The sequence below is a fragment of the Trichechus manatus genome, unplaced genomic scaffold (genome assembly GCF_000243295.1).
Source record: "Trichechus manatus latirostris isolate Lorelei unplaced genomic scaffold, TriManLat1.0 scaffold00092, whole genome shotgun sequence".
NCBI classification, from domain to species: Eukaryota; Metazoa; Chordata; class Mammalia; order Sirenia; family Trichechidae; genus Trichechus; species Trichechus manatus.
Window position 1 is genome coordinate 10,217,088 of NW_004444028.1, and position 16,786 is coordinate 10,233,873.

A 16,786-nucleotide genomic window follows, 5' to 3' on the forward strand; every position below is an offset into this window, starting at 1 on the left:
CTCATCCTTAGCTGCTCTCATCCTTAGCCACCTCATCCTTAGCCACCACATCCTTAGCCTCCTCATTAGCCACCTCATCTTTAAGTGCTCTCATCCTTAGCCACCTTGTCCTTAGCCATCTCATCCTTAAGTGTTCTCCTCATCCTTAGCCACGTCATCCTTAAGTGTTCTCCTTATCCTTAGCTGCTCTCATCCTTAGCTGCTCCTTATCCTTAGCCACCTCATCCTTATCTACCTCATCCTTAGGTGCTCTACGTATCCTTAGCTACCTCATCCTTAAGCACTCTCCTTATCCTTAGCCTCCTCATCCTTAGCCACCTCATCCTTATCCTCATCCTTAGTCACCTCATCCTTATCCTCCTCATCCTTAGGTGCTCTCCGTATCCTTAGCTACCTCATCCTTAAGCGCTCTCCTTATCCTTAGCCTCCTCATCTTTAGGTGCTCTCCTCATCCTTAGCCACTTATGTGTGTCAGCACCACTGATGCAGAAACAGCCAGCCACAGAGCAAGACCTTATCCTTCTGGCGTCTGTTACTACCAACTATTTCAGGATAAAGCGGGATGAAAATTTGGTGTTTCATCTGGCATGGTGAACCCCAAGTTGCGGAACTTTTAAACAATAAAAGAGCAACTTAGATGTATACACATGTAGAGTATGATTCAGTCAGGATTTTATTTATGATGCTTTATTTTGCTAAAATGGAGGCTGTTCTTTCCCTGTGCAGTTTACTGTTATCCAGAATTCTGTCATCTGGTATGTCTCGTCATACTCTTGTGCTTTGCTGACAAAATGAAAATTATTAATGATGATCCTAACTTTAGAATTCTTAATCTGTTAATTTACTAGTCACCTATTAAATTACTACTTTCCCTTAGCCCATGTAGATGTTTCACGAAGGGGAGGGCCTAAGAGATAGCATTCTATTTAAGTGTGAGAAACTGTTTCTACTTGAGCATCCCTGTATTTTCACATTATCAGTTTTTTAAATCTTTGAGGACTAATTCACATAATTCACCAATTGTAAGTGGCCACTACCATCTTTTCCCCCATCTCCTCCTCCTCTCACACCCTGGTAGCCATCTGTCATCTTTTGTCATGATGGATCTACCTGTTCCTGGGATTTCATCTATGTGGGATCATATGTTTGTCTGTGTCTGCATTATTTCATTTAGCATGTTTTCAAGGTTCATCCATGTGGTGACATGTATCAGAACTTCATTTTTCTTTATAGCTGAGTAATACCCCATTGTATACATATACCATGATCTGTTTTCCATTCATGTTGATAGGCACTTGAGTTGTTTCCATTTTTCAGCTATTGAACTTTGGTGTACATGTCTTTTTGAGTTGCAGTTTTTTGTTTGGGTATACATCTAAAACTAGAATTGCTGCATCACAAAAGTCAAAAAGCCTATGTTTGACTTTTTTAGAAACCACCAAACTATTTTTCACAGCGGCTGCACCATTTTACATTTCCACCAGCAACATACAGGTTTTCCAATTTCTGAAAATCCTTACCAACGCTTGCTTTCTTTTTTAATAACCATCCTAGTGGGTGTGAAGTGGTATCTTCTTGTGGTTTGGATTTGCACTTCCCTGATGACTAATGATGTTGAGCATCTTCTCATGTACTTGTTGGCTGTGTATCTTCTTTGGAGAAATGTCTGTTCATGCCTTTTGCCCAAATATATTTCTTAAAAAACCTACCATTTCAAAATTATATGGCTACAATTATGCCTTTCAGATTTGGAGCCCTTAAGCAAGGTGATTTATATGGTAGAGTGATAGTTAATGAGGATATGTAAAGCCAGTTGGAATTTGTGAAACTTCTAATGAAATGTACAGGCCACAGTGGACTCAGTCTGCTTTTATTCCCCCTTTAGAAAGTGGTAATTCTGTTTTCTCACAGACTACAATACCTTTTACTCTAAGCATAGAGACCCTGGCCTTTAAATGCTTTGAAGTCATTTCCAGTGACCAGAGTCTCCATTCCCCTCAGTCACCCCCTTCAAAAGCTATATACCCTGGGCCTAGTCACCATGCAAAACCACTTCACCTCTGAAACCACAAATCTGGATGGCCCATTCTGACCAGATGACTTGCTCCACTACTCCCCACTCCACATCTCTTCTCTAAACCTACTGCAGCATCCAGTTCAGTGACCTCACCACTTTATTCCTGTGAACAGGTCTCTCACTTTCCTCTCTTCAGCTGAAATGACATAAACTGCCATTTTCATCACTCTTGCCAGCACCCAACTTCCTGACCTTTTGTCACACCATCTTGCAAACCTTTAATGCTTAGTGATTGAAACTCTGAACACTGGTTGTAATTTAGAAGTTTTATTTACCAGTTGCCGTCAAGTTGACTCCAACTCGTGGCGAACCCCATGTATGTCAGAGTAGAACTGTGCCCCATAGAGGTTTCGTGGCTCGTGTTTCAGCAGCGGATCTGCCAAGCCTTTTTTTCTGAGAAGTCCTCTGGGTGGACTTGAGCCGCCAGTCTCTCAGTCATCAGCCATTTGCACCACCCAGGGACTCCCTTTCTTATATAGAAACTCAGTTACTGAACTGCTTTTCTTCCGGCATGAAACTCTGGGTTCACCATCTTTCTCTTCCTTGTTAAATTATTTTTTGTTGTCTATTAATGGTCATGCTTTTAAAATTTATTAACTCTTGACAATACATGCTTTTTGATCTATTTAATTATGGAATTATGGTATCTTATACCGACGAGGGGTGTCTATACTAAAATATAAATTTTGAAGTAAATTTACAGTAATTCTGTTTTATCTTCTAGGTCATCTAGGAGTACTGCAAGTACTTCTGCTTTTCAGGCTCCGATTAAAGTCTTAGAGCTGAACTTGCCAGCTTCCCCTTCAAGATCACGTAGCACTTCTAGGCCAGGTACTGCTAGCAGCAGCTCCAGTAACGGTAAAGGTAAAAAGGGCAACAAATAAAACATTTTAATCTCTTTTTTGAGCAAGTTGTAAAAACAAAAACTTCATACTTTAAAATAGTAAATTCTACCCCATTTTTTTGTGTGCTGTATCATAATGACACAAGGAGTCCTACTGAAATACTGTTAGATATAAAAAATGACCAGATAGCCAGTTCTAGCCAGTGGAAAAGATAAAACACTGATGGAGTTAAAAAAAAAATAAAAAAAAGGTGACTTGGGTTCAAGTAAGCCAAAGAAATGTTTATTTTCCTTAGCTTTTTCCTACTGTTTTCTTGATAAAGGAGAAAACAGTAACAGTCTTAACAAGGCTACATGTTGTACATGCTAGGGAAGATGATGTTCTCTGTTATCTTGATGCTGTTAGAAAACAGTGTGCTTCATTATTTCACGCTATCTATGAAACTTCTAATACGATAGAATCTTTTAGGAAGAAAATTTTTAAAGATTCACTGTACTATTAGTGGTTATAACACTACTGTAATTCTCACTCTAGAAGATCCTGAAAATTAGGTTTTCCTTATTGAAAGAAACATATTTCCCAGACTTTTGAGGAAGAAAAATATCTACAAAAGGTAGTTTCTTCTTTTGGTATAATATTTAACCAAAAAATCACACTCACCCTCCCCAGAAAAAAGTGATAGTAAAGAGAAACATTGTGTGTCAATAAAAAAATGCAGTTTAACAAATCCCCGAACACATATACAAATTTGCTCTCAAAACACAACAAAGCATAATGAGTAAGAATATATTTTGGGAATTTCCTTGATTTAATAATTTAAGGAAAGCCAGATGTGACTGATTTGCAATGGGAATTCCACATATTCCCATTTAGTGGAGACTTAAGAGTTCATTTTTCCAGTTAGTACTTTAGGATAACATGTGCCCGACACTTTGAACTCTTGGAAAATACTGTGAAGTACGATTACAGTGTTATAAAACTGGTTTTTAAATAAATGTATCAGAACCTATGTACTTACATCAATGTTGTCTCCTTCCAACCAGCAACCTTGGAAAAAATACTATGACAATTGTCATTGTTTAGACCTGTCATTTGTGGTTCCTTCTTCTGAAAAGCAGTAGTTATAGTAAACTTGTTTCTCTTTTACTTGGATTTTTGTGCAAATGACAGTAGGCACAGTCAAGTGTAATGAATAAGATGGGTAAAAAGCCTGGGCAATCTCAAATTTTGACGAAAATATTATTTTAATCCATGAGATTTTATAAGATCTAAAAACTGATTAACCTTAAATGTTTTGTATGTTCACTAAAGTTCTTACTCTTAGCCCCATAATGTCAGTTTGTAAATTACTTGGAACATGAAATATTAAGCACTGTTTTATGAAGGCAGCCGTTGTATCTTACTAGCTGTGTGACCTTGGGCAAGTTACTTTTCTGTTTTTTTCTCATTTGTAATATGGAAACAGTAAGTTCCATGAGTTATTTCAGTAAACCTAAGTTTATTGAAATAATATATACAAACACACAGGGCCTCTCACATAGTAACTGCACAATTCTAACTACTGAATCACCACCCAAGACCTAGCACAAGATTTTTGTTACGTTCTCAGGCCAGTGTCTACATTTAAGTCTTAAATAAGATTCAATTTCAGTGTGATAATGCTAAATGGTGACATAGGGGATCAACCCCTATAGATCCAAACCTGGAGCTACATCTTAAGGAGTTATCTGTTGTGTTAGAAAGTCATGCTTCATCTACTTATGGAAACCAAGACAAAGCCTGGGTGTGTATAAACTACGTAACAAAAGAAATTGCTGGAGGTATCACTAGGGTTTCTTGACAATGTAAATTCAATATAATGTTTTTTGCTGTGATAGTTGGCATAGTGATGAAGAGCTATGGCTCCTAACCAAAAGGTCGGCAGTTAGAATCCACCAGGCGCTCCTTGGAAACCCTGTGGGGCAGTTCTGCTCTGTCCTGTAGGGTCGCTATAAGTCGGAATCAACTCGATGGCAGCGGGTTTGGTTTTCAGCAGGTTTTGGGCTTCCTGAACATCTTCTTAGAAATTAGTTTGTGTACTCTGCTTAATATGCCCCAGGAAGGTGGCTCTGGGGAAGATGGAATTTCTAAATCAAGGCAGCCTGCTGGATAAGGTATGAAGGGGAAACAGGCTTTGTTAGGCCAAACAGGAGTGCCCTCATGTGGTCCGCTAGTTCACTACAGTTTGCTAAGTCACTGTTACATAAGTCCCTGGCATGTAGCTACTGTTGTCCACGATGCCCTCCTGCTGCAGGGCAAGGAGATCTACTTTGGTCCTGCAGCCGCCCAGCACCTGGCCTCATATGTAAGTTTCCCTAATAAACTCCTTTGCTGCCACACTGAGTTGCCCGCCTCTTTCTTCAGTCTTGGTGCCCTCCATCTTTGGAGGTTTAAGTTTCACGTTACTGGTCTATGCCTGGACAAGGTACTGTCCTAGGTTTTCTGGTACCCAAGTGTAACATTAAACTACAAAGCAGCTTTGGAAAATTACACTGCTAGTGACAGTGATGTTCAAAGAGATTTGTTAGATAAAACGGTATGTTTAAAATTGTAAAGTTGTACCAGTGATTCAAAAAGGTCAAGGGATATGCCAAAAGATAGTTTTCTCTCTTTAAAAAACACTATTACGTAAGGGTGATACACAGAACTGGAGACTGAGTTCTTGGTAAGAAGACTCATGCCTGAGTGACTGGCCTATTTCTACCATTATCTACTGCTTTTGACTAGGGTTTCTTTCCCTTTTCCATTGCAGCTTTTTCATTAGACTCCCATCACTGGAGTTTAAAGGACAAAACCCTGCGCATTCAGTACCTAAAGGTTTGGTATTATACTGTTGGCAAGAACCATAAGACAAGGAATAAAAAATCTCTTCTTCCTCTATCATTGTTAGATCTTTGTAGACGGGATACCCACCTATCCAGTGTCATCATGAATGACAGTACTAAAGGCCCACTGTAATTTACAGCTTCTAGAATTTTAAATTGGGAATATTCTAAAGACCATCATAAACCTAACTGCCTATGACTCGTACCTTTATCTCCCAAGGAGCACATAATAATACTGCTTAGTTATTCTGGGAGAATCCTTACAATCCAAGTCCTTTCCTTCTTTAGCTCTAGCTGTTGGAATTTATTCTGAGTAAAAATCAGGCCTCACTGGTCTAGCCATTTATTCACAGACCCTGAGAAATGAGGCATCGGGAGAGAAGGTGGAAAGAAAAAAGCAGAAATGGTAGGCCAGCTCCAGGCTACTTGAAAACGTGCCCACTGCCTTCCTAAATGGACATTTTGCACTACTAGGACAGTTTCCTAATTTTCTTTCCTAGAGGAAAACCAGATTTACAGTGTACTACTCTTGCCACTGCTATCTGCTTTTCTATTCTGATCTACTCTTGCTTGGAATGATGAAGTCTCTAAGGGTCTTGACAATATTTAAAGTTAAAAAATTTCTTAGGGCTATAATTCTAGCAAGAAGGTAAACAGAGTTAACAGAGAAATAAGCAAAATGAGCTCCTGTTCAACTTCATGGCCTTACTCCTATCATAGTAAAGAACTTGTTGAGCTGGGTAGAAACCAATGGTACACAAACTATTTTAATTAAATAAGGCCTTAGGCCAATTAAACAAGACAGATAATCTACGAGTTTAGAATAAAACAATTGTTAAAATTCAACACTTAAATGATGGATGTAAAATAGTACTTCAGGAACATTCAAACATATAACCTCTTTCAAAAGCTGAGGGCTTTTAATAGAAATTTCGATGAAAACCAAGTGTTCAACAAAGAAATTTTTCTCTCAACCAGCAGAAAGGTGGATCCAGCAATTCTCATCCACCATCATACAATGAAGAAACAATACTTTCAAAGAATTATTTTCAGGTGAACAAGTTAAATCAGAGCAGGAAATACTGTACATAAACATACACGTGGAAACTCTAAAAAACAAGCTGTGAAAAAGGGACCTATAACTGAAACAAATGTAATTTGAGAAAAAGCAAAAACATTTTGCTCTTTGCAATCTCCACAAATAAGATAATTTTAGGAGCAGAGACTTCTGTAACGAAACCGCTATGACTAAAAGACACAAAAAACCTTGAACAGTCTTTAGTGTAACGGTGATTTCCTTGGCATAATAATTACAAATTTTTTGGCTTGTTTCCTTTTTCTTTCTCAAATTCAGCTATCTGATTAAATATATTGAGCAAATTTTGAGGTAAATTCTTCTTCACTCTACTTTCTGATTGCTCTTTGCTACTGAGTCCATCTTCTTCTGGAACCTCTGTTTTAGCATCTTCCCCACAACTGTCCTCCCTTTCATACTCTCCTTGATTAGTATTTAATTGGTATCTTTGCTCATGTTTACTAAAATCACGCGATCCAGAATAAGTACACTTTTTATATTTTTCAAGTGACTTCCAAGAATACTCTGAGCTTGCTGGCGAAGCAGAGTATCTCCCCGACCCTGGCTCCCACCTTCTAGACTGCTCTTTTCTTCCCTCTACATCCCTGTCAACTCTCCTATAACCGTAATTTTTTATCTTGTCCTCTGAACTCCTACAGAACGAATCTGCAGAATCTCTTCTATTGGAAAAATGTCTTTCTGATTTATATGGCTTTTCTGTCTTGCTACTACTCGCCTGAGTTTTACAGCTATTATAAAAATCTCTTGGATCTTCAGACCTACCTCCAGAATCATCCGGAATTTCAACTGAAGATGAAGAGAGAGGATATCTATCTTTGTCTTTTACCTGTGTCTTTTGATATGGTAACCTATCCTGCTTTTCCAATAGTTTTTCCACTTCTTGTTTTTGGTTAAGAAAAGATGCTGAAGTATTGACTGGAAGTGGGTAGTACTCATCTTGCCTATTCTGATCTATCTGACTTGAGGATGCCTTAGATGAATGCCTTTTGGAACTGCGAGATGACTCTGATCGGTTCCTCTTACGTTTCTTACGCCTTTTGTGACTGGAAGAGGAAGATGATGATGAAGAAACTGACTCATCAGCAGAAGAAATACTTGAAGAGGAAGAAGTTGATTTTCTTTTTTTCTTCTTCAACCTAAAAAATGTAGTTAACTCATCAGTTATGTAAGTACAAAAACGTTTCTAAATTACCCATAAAGATTTTGGTACTGCTCTGTTCCCTTTTCAGGACATCTTAAAACTGTGATGTAGACAAATGATAGTATAATAACCTGCTAGCACAAGATCTAATTTGACTTTTGGGCAGGTGTCACTGTTAGCAAATCCATCATTTCCAACACTACCATAAAAACTGAGGCCTCCCTAAACACATCAAGGAGAGAAGTGAAGTGTTCTGTCTGCTAGCTCTGGTTCCTGGTTTCTCCACCTCAGCACTAACGGCGCTTTAAGCCCAGTAATTCCTTGTTGTGGAGACTGTCCTGCACACTGTAGGACGTGTGGCAGCATCCCTGGCCTCCACCCACTAGATGCCAGCAGCAATCCACCAGTCATAAAAACTCAAAAAAGTGTCTCCAGACACCGGCAGACATCCCCTGGAGAGCAAAATCGCCCCCAGTTAAGAATCACTTAACTCTAGTTCTAAAACATTTTTCCCTAAAAATTTGACAAAATAACTCCTTATGTATTTTAATTCTAAGGTTAATTCTTTTTTGTAGTCTTAGATTCCACTTTGCTTAGGTTCATTTTATACAAAAACATGTGGAACACATACCTGCTAAGAATTCTTAACATCCATTATCACTTGAAATACTTTTTTTTTTTTACTTTACCTCAGCATGGCACTTTGGTTCAATTCAGTAGTTGCTTTAGGTTAAAAAATACTGAATGTTAGAGTTTACCTTTTCTCTTCCTTTAAGAGCTTACGCAATTTTTCTGCACTTGTTTCTATTTTCTTTGTTTTCTGTCTTTCTTCCTTTTCAGCTTGTTTTTCTCTTAATTCCAAAGATTTCTTTTAGAACCCAGATATCAGGAAAAAACCACACGTTAAAAATAGCAGAAAATATAAAACCCAGTATTCAAAAAACCAATCCCCAACCAGCAACCAGGTTTAGTATACCCAAATCACCATATTATCCAGCATTAAGCAAGTATTTTTTAACATGTGAAAAATTAATCATGCAGATGTTTGGCATTAACCATTGGAATGGCCAGAACGGTATTGAGGACCATATTGCAGTCGGTATCCCATGAAAAAAGAGGAAGCCATTGCATTGGTACCCATGACCCAGAGTGCAAGAAATAGGTAAAATGTAAAATACATGAAGAATTATTAAAGAAAATAAATAAAAATTTCAATAGGACACAGATTTTACAAGTAAAATTAAATAAAGAAATTCCATTAAGGTGAATGGAGGGAGGAATCACCATGTTCATATACAAACCATTTTACAAATAGCACGGCCCAGTTGGATGCATGATTACATAAGAAATCGTTTTCCAGTTTGTGGATGGGGATGAGCAGCACCAGATGTCACAGACACAGCAGCAATGTTCCAAGTCAGAAGAAAATACGTGAGAAAACATCATCATCAGTATTACAGGAAAAGATACTTTTTAAAAATATTTCTTAAAAAGGTTAGTAATTAGCCCACTTATAGCAGCAACACTGATAATTCTGTTAACCACCAGGAAAGTTCCTCACAAGAACAGTTCTCAAAACCACGTACCAAATTTAGGCAACAAAATTTTCTCACAGCGTTTTGTTTTTTGTTTTACTTCTGAGTACTAACAACGCGAAGAGGCACTATGAAGTCAATTTCAAACCCAATTAGTAAAAGCTGTATCTAAAAAAAAGAGACTTCATAATGCATCATTTAAGTATTCTACAAGTTTTCTCCAGAAGAGAGTTAAGTTTGACATTAATTTCAATTATCACTAATTTTCTAAGAGGAAATAAAGAATCACCTGCATATATTTATGAAGCTTTTGCAAAGCATCCTCTGCATCTTTAAAAGTCTCATCCAAAGCCAGAGCTTTCTTATAGTAACTTTCAGCATTTAAAAACTTTTCTTCTTCTTCTAACCTGTATTTGAAAGGAAGATTTAGTTTTATAAAAAGTTCTTAAATACAAGTCAGAGACTTTTATAAGAGGACTTACTAGGGAAGAATAATGTTTAGCAAATTATTTTCCAAAATAAACAATACCTAAATCATGTGCTTTTTACTTATGTACTTGGAAAAAAGACTACATAAAACACAGAAATCAATCCCTGAAACTACTGCCCGGAGATAATCTTTAAACCTTAACCAAAAATATCCCCTTTTCTTAAAACCAAACAATAATTTAGCTTAACTAGTAAAGACTGTCTGCCTTGAGCATTATGCTGTTTTAAGAACCATCTATATGCGATCAAATTGACAACAGCAGCTTGGAAGATTAGATGGGAACCTTAGGGGACAGTGAGATTGTTAATGGTGGAGGAACAACTCAGAAAAAGAGGGTGAGACTGGCTGCACAACTCAACGTAATCAATGTTACTGAAATGTACATGCAGAGTCTGTACAACTGGTGTATATTTTGCTATGTATATTCTCAACAACAAAATAAAAAAAAAATCAATTACTAATAACTAAAGTCATACTGTGTGTCCAGAATTGACATACTGCAGCAGTAATATTAAAAATACACTATAAGCCAGTGTTTTTAGCAAATTTAGTATGATCTTGACTTTTAGAACAGAATTACATAGGCTGGCTTTTCCTAACAGTTTATGAGGAGTTTTCCTCTCTATAGAAAATTTTTCTGATAATTTACTGCTAAAGTTCTTTGGAAACGCTAACACACACGTATCAAAACCAGTCTGTAAACAGGATAATTATTAGATGAAGATCACAAGACTGTGCTGTGAAAAATCAAAATTAGAAAGTTTCTACATAGAACAGTGAAACGATTTTGCAAAATACTTTGTTTTTAAAAAGATCAAAAACGTAGTATAAAACAAAACAAAACAAAAAAACCCAAAAACGTAGTATAAAACAAAACAAAACAAAAAAACCCAGTGGCTTCAACGGGATCACTGTTGCGTGAGTATACCACTTGTGAGAAGGGACAAGTCAAAGATGACATCTCTGGCCTGGATAACTGGATGGATGGAACTGCCATTCACTCAGCTGAAAGACACCAACCATATCTAGGTAGGTACAAGCTATCTAGCAAGTGAGGAAGTAAAACGCTGCTCCAATCACTTCAGTCCAACTGGAAGTTCATACGAGCAAAAACCAAATATTGCAAAATCTCATTAGTTTGAAACTTGTGATCATTCAAACTGAAATGATCATACAAACAGAAATGATTAAGTAAATTCATGAAACAGGAAAGAATTGTACCTATTTAAAAGAATTAATAGCAAAAAGATGCTACTGCTATAGTATAAACTGGCTTTCAATTATTAAAGCAGACTGTTCCCAGATTTATATATGGAGTATGTTTCTTTGAAATACTTTGTAAATTAGACTGGCCTGTTCATTCGTTAAATATTTACAGTGCAACTAAGTATGCCAGGCATCTCAGGATGATAAGGTATAAGGGTTATTCTTAAGGATTTGCTCTTCAGTTTAATCTGTATTTGTGGGTTTTCCTGGACAGAGTGGAGTAGTAAGCTTAATGTAACTTATGAATCTTGATTCACAATTAACTACAGGAGCCTCATTTGACATTTCTAGCATTACACTATTAGAATGATAAAATGAATTAGAAATTAAATCCCTACTTATTAAAAACTTCCAATGTATGTCCAAGAACACTTATCTAATTTCTTGTTTCTTTACATTTCTATTTCTATGCAATGAGAACAGACATTCAGGACAATGAACTTGAGACAGTAAGAATGTCTCCAATCATAAAGAACCTTAGTAATAAGGCAGGAAAAAAAGAAATAGAAAATTTAAAAAGACCACCTGTATTAAAAAACACATGTTCAACAAAACTGATTTGTTCTGAACTGATTTAATGATGCTATTTCCTTATGCTAAATTCAAGATTTTATAGTAGCTGGCTGAATATTAAACCCACTGCCGTTGAGTTGATTCCAACTTACAGCAGCCCTACAGGACAAAGCAGAACTCCCCCACAGGGTTTCCAAGGCTGTAATCTTTACAGAGGCAGACTGCCACGTCTTTCTCCTGCACAGTGGCTGCTGGGTTCAAACTGCCAACCTTTCGGTTAGCAGCTGAAGACTTAATCACTGCACCACCAGGGCTGAGTATCAGACCTCTGCTATTAAAAATATCTGACACTTACTGCCCTCCTCTTTCTACAAGTGTCTGGCAGAGGTATTTTCTTGCATTCCTGTGAGTTGGACAGTTTTCCAATGCAAGCTCAAAATCTTCTATTGCTTTGTTCAGACTTCCTTTCGTTGCGTATCTAGAAACATGAAACCATCGTTAGAGGAATTGACCTTGTGAGCTGTATGTACACCCTGTACACATTCACCTCATAAACACTCCTTAAGGTCCACGATTCACTTACAATGCTCCCCTGGCTACCAAAGCCTCCACGTTCTGTTTGTCTATTTCCAGAGCCTTATTGTATTCATTCATAGCATCAACATGGCGTCCAACCTTAAAATAATCAACTCCAATCTTCACACTAAAAAGATATTTGTAAAGCATCACAAACATTTCACAGAAAAGCCAAATAAAATGTTGGCATGAATACATTTAAAAACAAGTGTCATCAAATTTGACAAATACTTTGTTTTCGATATTCTCAATATACATAAACACTTTTGCCTTTAAATATTTTCATAACAAATATTCACGAAATCCAGTTATCAATATATTAATTCTTTTTAAAAAAACTAAAAAAGTGTGGATAAATTTAGGTCTGTTATGTTTACAACATAATACTAAAACCTATTAAAAAAAAAAAGCTAACGTCAAAAAGATGGATTTTGCATCACTTATAAACACATTTGGTCTTAATTATAAATACATTCTTAACAGAATGCTTGCCTTACCCCAACCTTTTAGACTAGATGATGCAATTGTTGAAAGACAAAGTCTTCATACCATTTTAAAGCCCAAGATGCAGACTGTTTCTTTCTTAATGCAGAAGCATAATCATCTTCAGAGAAATTTTTGCTATTAAAGAAAATAAAAGTCAAACTGTAAATACTTTTTTTTTTTAAGAAAAACTACACTCTGCCTGACACACAGGCACTCAACACTGAATGAATGAATACCAAACAAGAAACCTGTATTCTCTTTACAGAGCAAAATGCTTGAACCATCATTACTTATTTCTATAAAACATACAGGACATTCTTTTTATAAAAGTTTTCATATAGTTCTCTACTTGGTCACATGGTTTACACCTAATTGTTGGTAAAAGACTCCATTCCAGGAGGAGACGGGATCCCTGGCTCACTGAACCTTTGGCACACTGCTGGGCCCAGGCTTAGGATGCCAAGGAAGCCCCTCGGCTATGCAGCTTCTGAGCCCCACATCACTCCCCTCAGCACCTAACAGAGTAACACTGATTCAGTATACCTCTGCAGGCCTCTCATTAAAGATGGTGGATTAGATTCATCTATTCCTAGTTTTCCTAGAAGGTATTCAACTACTCCTGGATTAGCAAATCCCAAGGAACTCTGCATGATATTTTCATAGGACTCCAAAGAGTTGCTGTTCAGTTCAACACTCCTCCTTTAAAAAAAAAAAAAAACAAAAAAAAAACAAAAAACACAGCAAAAACATAAAAAAGACTAATAAAAAGAACACTGTACATGATTCTCCAATTGTTACCAATATTCTACATCACACAATACTTTTACAGTTCTTCTGTAATAGCTAATTAGCACATCCCATTTCTACTAAAGAAATAACGTTACCATATGGTAACACATGTACCATGTTTGCACATGAAGGCGTGGTAGTAGTATATGGCTCTTTCTACGAAGTTTGAAGTCATTTAAGGGTTATAAAAATAAACCGAGCACATTTTACAATACAAAAATTTAAATTCTAAGCTATTACCTGAATTTGACAAAATTTGTTTTTTATCTTATAGAAACAAACTGTTGTTGAAACAATATGGATTAATTACCTGTAGTACAAAGGAAGCTCTTCAGAACTAATAACACCTAATTTAATACCAGATAAGTGTGGCGGAAGAGATGAGCTGTATAGAGATACTGCAAGTTTTTCATGATATCTGTCAATATCCTTGATTCCAGCTAAAAAATAAGAGGACCAAGCTGATTAATAAGAAAACGTAAGCTAATATAAAAAATATAAAACTTTCTGAACATTACTCGCAGACTACGTTTTCCAAATTAACGAAAACAAAACTGACAACTGTTACTATTTTATTAATATGAGGAAATGAATCACCTCGGATGACGTCACCGGTTTGGTAATAGGACAAAGGGTCCCCGTGGTTACTGTGAGAAGGCACGTCTCTCAGTGGACAAAGAGCCTGCAACCACAAGTGTTGGAAAAGACCAGGTCATTCTTTGGTGAGATCAGCATTCTTTTTTATCCTACTTGTTCAGTACAACAGCTGAGAGTTGACACAGACATTAAAAATCAACAGCACTCTGAAGTCTAAATTTAAATAAGGATTTTAATTACTAGTAACTTCTGTGCCCAAACACAATAACACGTTTTCTGGTTCCATTCAGAAACTAGAGTCTCAAGAAACCTTTCAATTAGTTTTAGAAACCAAATATAAGTACAGATTATGAAAGAAAAAGATATTTTGTACTTGTCAAAATGAAACTAAAATCTGTCCAGAAAGTATAAGGATCCCAGTGAAAATGAATGTCAATTCCCCAAAGTTTATATGTCTGTTATCCAGTCTGTGATGGCTTCTACTTTTCTTCCTTTTTCATCTGCCTGGACAGGTAAAACCAAAACCAAACCCAAACCCATTGCTCTCAAGTTGATTTCGACTCACAGAGACCCTATAGGACAGAGCAGAACTGTCCCATACGGTTTCCAATGCTGTAAATCTTTAAGGAAGCAGACTGTCACAACTTTCTCCTGCAGAGGGGCTGGTGGGTTCGAACAGCTGACCTTTCTGTTAGCGGCTGAGCACTTAAACACTGTGCCACCAGGGCTATAGCAAATACAAACCTTTTAAAGTTACGTATTATTTCAAATTCAGGACTATTCACTGTGGGCAAAGTATCTTATTATAACGTACAAATAATTTACTGTAAATACACCACCAATTTTTCTCTAACTTATCCACATGAAAGTATCTACTGCCATATATTAAGAATGTCTTCACCTAGAATACCAACAAACCTTGCCATGTTCACTAATAACCTCTTTGAACACTGAAAAAATGGGACCCCACCCCTTCCAACCACAGAGACCCAAAAGCTTGAAATGGAGAAGGAAACTGTGCAACTCTTTCACTTTTAATAATGTTTTCAAAAGAAACTAGTTTCCTTAGCTAATACTTTAATTCCCAACTAGATGCAAAGACTTAATTCTTGCATTCAGATGACTGTCAAAAACAGAAGTAATCCAAGTAACTGAAAAGCGATTAACTTACTGTGATTTCTAAGTGGGATATATCTCTCATGATGCCACTGCCTAAACAGATCAACACCATGAAAAACCCAAATTCCCGAATGGAACTAATTCTTCCAATCACTATATCACCACGCTCAATATCTCGGAAAAACAGCTCCCTTCGGTCCACACTAGGTATCTCCATAAATTGCTCTAAAGGTGGCATGACTGCATAGTGATCTGGAAAAAAATAACAAAATCACTCACAGTATTTTTGGGTCCTATGTCATCTGAAAGTACCGTTAACCTGCACCGCTATCTTAAGACTGAACTCACCTTCACTGTCCTCGTTAACGTCAGAAACTGCAGGCGCATCTGACTTCCACGAAACCGCAAAAAGGAGATCTGCTTTTTTGGAAATGAATTTCTGTATTTCAAAGTCGTCAACTCTCTTCTCTTTTCTTAAAAAGAAAGAAAACATAAAAACGGGTTTATCTGCAAAGCCTTTTAGTATATCCAAGCTTCTATAACAGAACGCCTTTCATCCTAAACTTCATGCCCGGAGAAAAAGCTTTAACGCGGGCTTCCGTCACTCGCCAGGCTGGAGCTGGAGGGGCGGGCAGATGGGGAAAGGGACGCCCCCAGCGCCAGACGGGAAAGCCCAGGGATCTTGGCAGCGGGAAGAAAAGTTTCGACGGCGTCCAGCATTTCCCACACCGGGTGCGCGCAGCGCCTCCGCCCCGCACTCCGCCCGGCGCGGCACTCCCGACCCGCTCACAACGCAGGCGGCGCGACGCCCAGCGCAGCCGAGGTGCGTCCCGCCCCGCTCCCGCAGAGGCGCCGCTGCACTTACCTGCCCTGTAACTGGGGCGGCGGGCCCCGGGCAGGCTCAGCCGCCGACCCCAGGAGGCTCCGGAAGTGCGGATTGTCCTGCTGCTCGTTCCGGAGCAGGGAGAGCAGCGACGGCCCATGGCAATTCAGCGACTGTCGCAGAAGGTCCCGGTCCATGGCTAGAACTTGCTGGACCCGAAGGCCAGTCGGCTGCCAACTCCTCCTGTTCCGTGCCCACTACTTCAGTCCGTCGGTCTCAGAAGCGCCCATCCCCTTCGCTTCCACGGTTGCCTCCCGGAAGTGTTCCTAGTCGCCCCTAGCGGCGCAGCCGCAGAGCTCAGCGTCGTCTCGCGAGACCGAGCGAGACAACGGAAGCCGTGAGGCTTGAGCTAAGCGTTTCCTCAGCTGAGGGCCGACGAGGGACTGGAGGCCGTCATGTGTGAGGAGCTTGAGTCTTAGCTTCCGGAGTATCCTTGTTAAAGTGAAATGACTGGTTATTGAAAATCTTTCTGTGAGAATTACAGAGAGCCTTTGGCCCGGACTCTAGGG

At 38.2% G+C, this 16,786-nt stretch overlaps 2 protein-coding genes across 5 annotated transcripts in view; one reads left to right on the top strand and one right to left on the bottom strand.

The window, feature by feature from the left end:
- Nucleotides 1-2,992, top strand: part of CCDC39 (coiled-coil domain 39 molecular ruler complex subunit) — a 59,311-nt gene extending 56,319 nt beyond the window's left edge. Inside the window, exon 20 of the mRNA XM_004382305.3 lies at nt 2,802-2,992. Within this exon, the coding sequence (XP_004382362.1) occupies nt 2,802-2,961 (160 nt within the window). The 3' untranslated portion in view covers nt 2,962-2,992. The remainder of the gene's footprint in view (nt 1-2,801) is intronic.
- A 2,949-nt stretch (nt 2,993-5,941) lies between these two features.
- TTC14 (tetratricopeptide repeat domain 14) lies at nt 5,942-16,537 on the bottom strand. 4 transcript variants are annotated; one of them, XM_004382346.3, is made up of 12 exons: nt 16,260-16,537; nt 15,743-15,867; nt 15,447-15,646; nt 14,276-14,360; nt 13,989-14,118; nt 13,433-13,588; nt 12,953-13,024; nt 12,411-12,530; nt 12,183-12,305; nt 9,848-9,965; nt 8,782-8,891; nt 6,686-8,018 (listed from the first exon to the last, which is right to left on the bottom strand). In XM_004382346.3, the coding sequence occupies exons 1-12, from the start codon at nt 16,412-16,414 to the stop codon at nt 7,097-7,099; spliced, it is 2,316 nt and encodes a 771-aa protein (XP_004382403.1). In that variant the 5' UTR covers nt 16,415-16,537; the 3' UTR covers nt 6,686-7,096. The 4 variants fall into 4 exon arrangements, with proteins under 4 accessions (XP_023592606.1, XP_023592605.1, XP_023592607.1 ...); XM_023736838.1 differs by lacking the exon at nt 13,433-13,588 and having other exon boundaries at nt 5,942-8,018; XM_023736837.1 differs by lacking the exon at nt 12,183-12,305 and having other exon boundaries at nt 5,942-8,018.
- Between the last annotated feature and the right edge of the window lie 249 nt (nt 16,538-16,786).

Bases quoted from the DNA above. Each gene is read 5' to 3' on its own strand.
- TTC14 (XM_004382346.3), bottom strand. From the start codon at position 16,414: ATGGACCGGGACCTTCTGCGACAGTCGCTGAATTGCCATGGGCCGTCG. The intron at 12,531-12,952 runs GTATGAAGACTT...ATATCTTTTTAG, and splicing joins GCATCTTGGGCTTTAAAATG to TGTGAAGATTGGAGTTGATT. The intron at 9,966-12,182 runs GTAAGTGTCAGA...TTTCAAATACAG, and splicing joins CTTGTAGAAAGAGGAGGGCA to GTTAGAAGAAGAAGAAAAGT.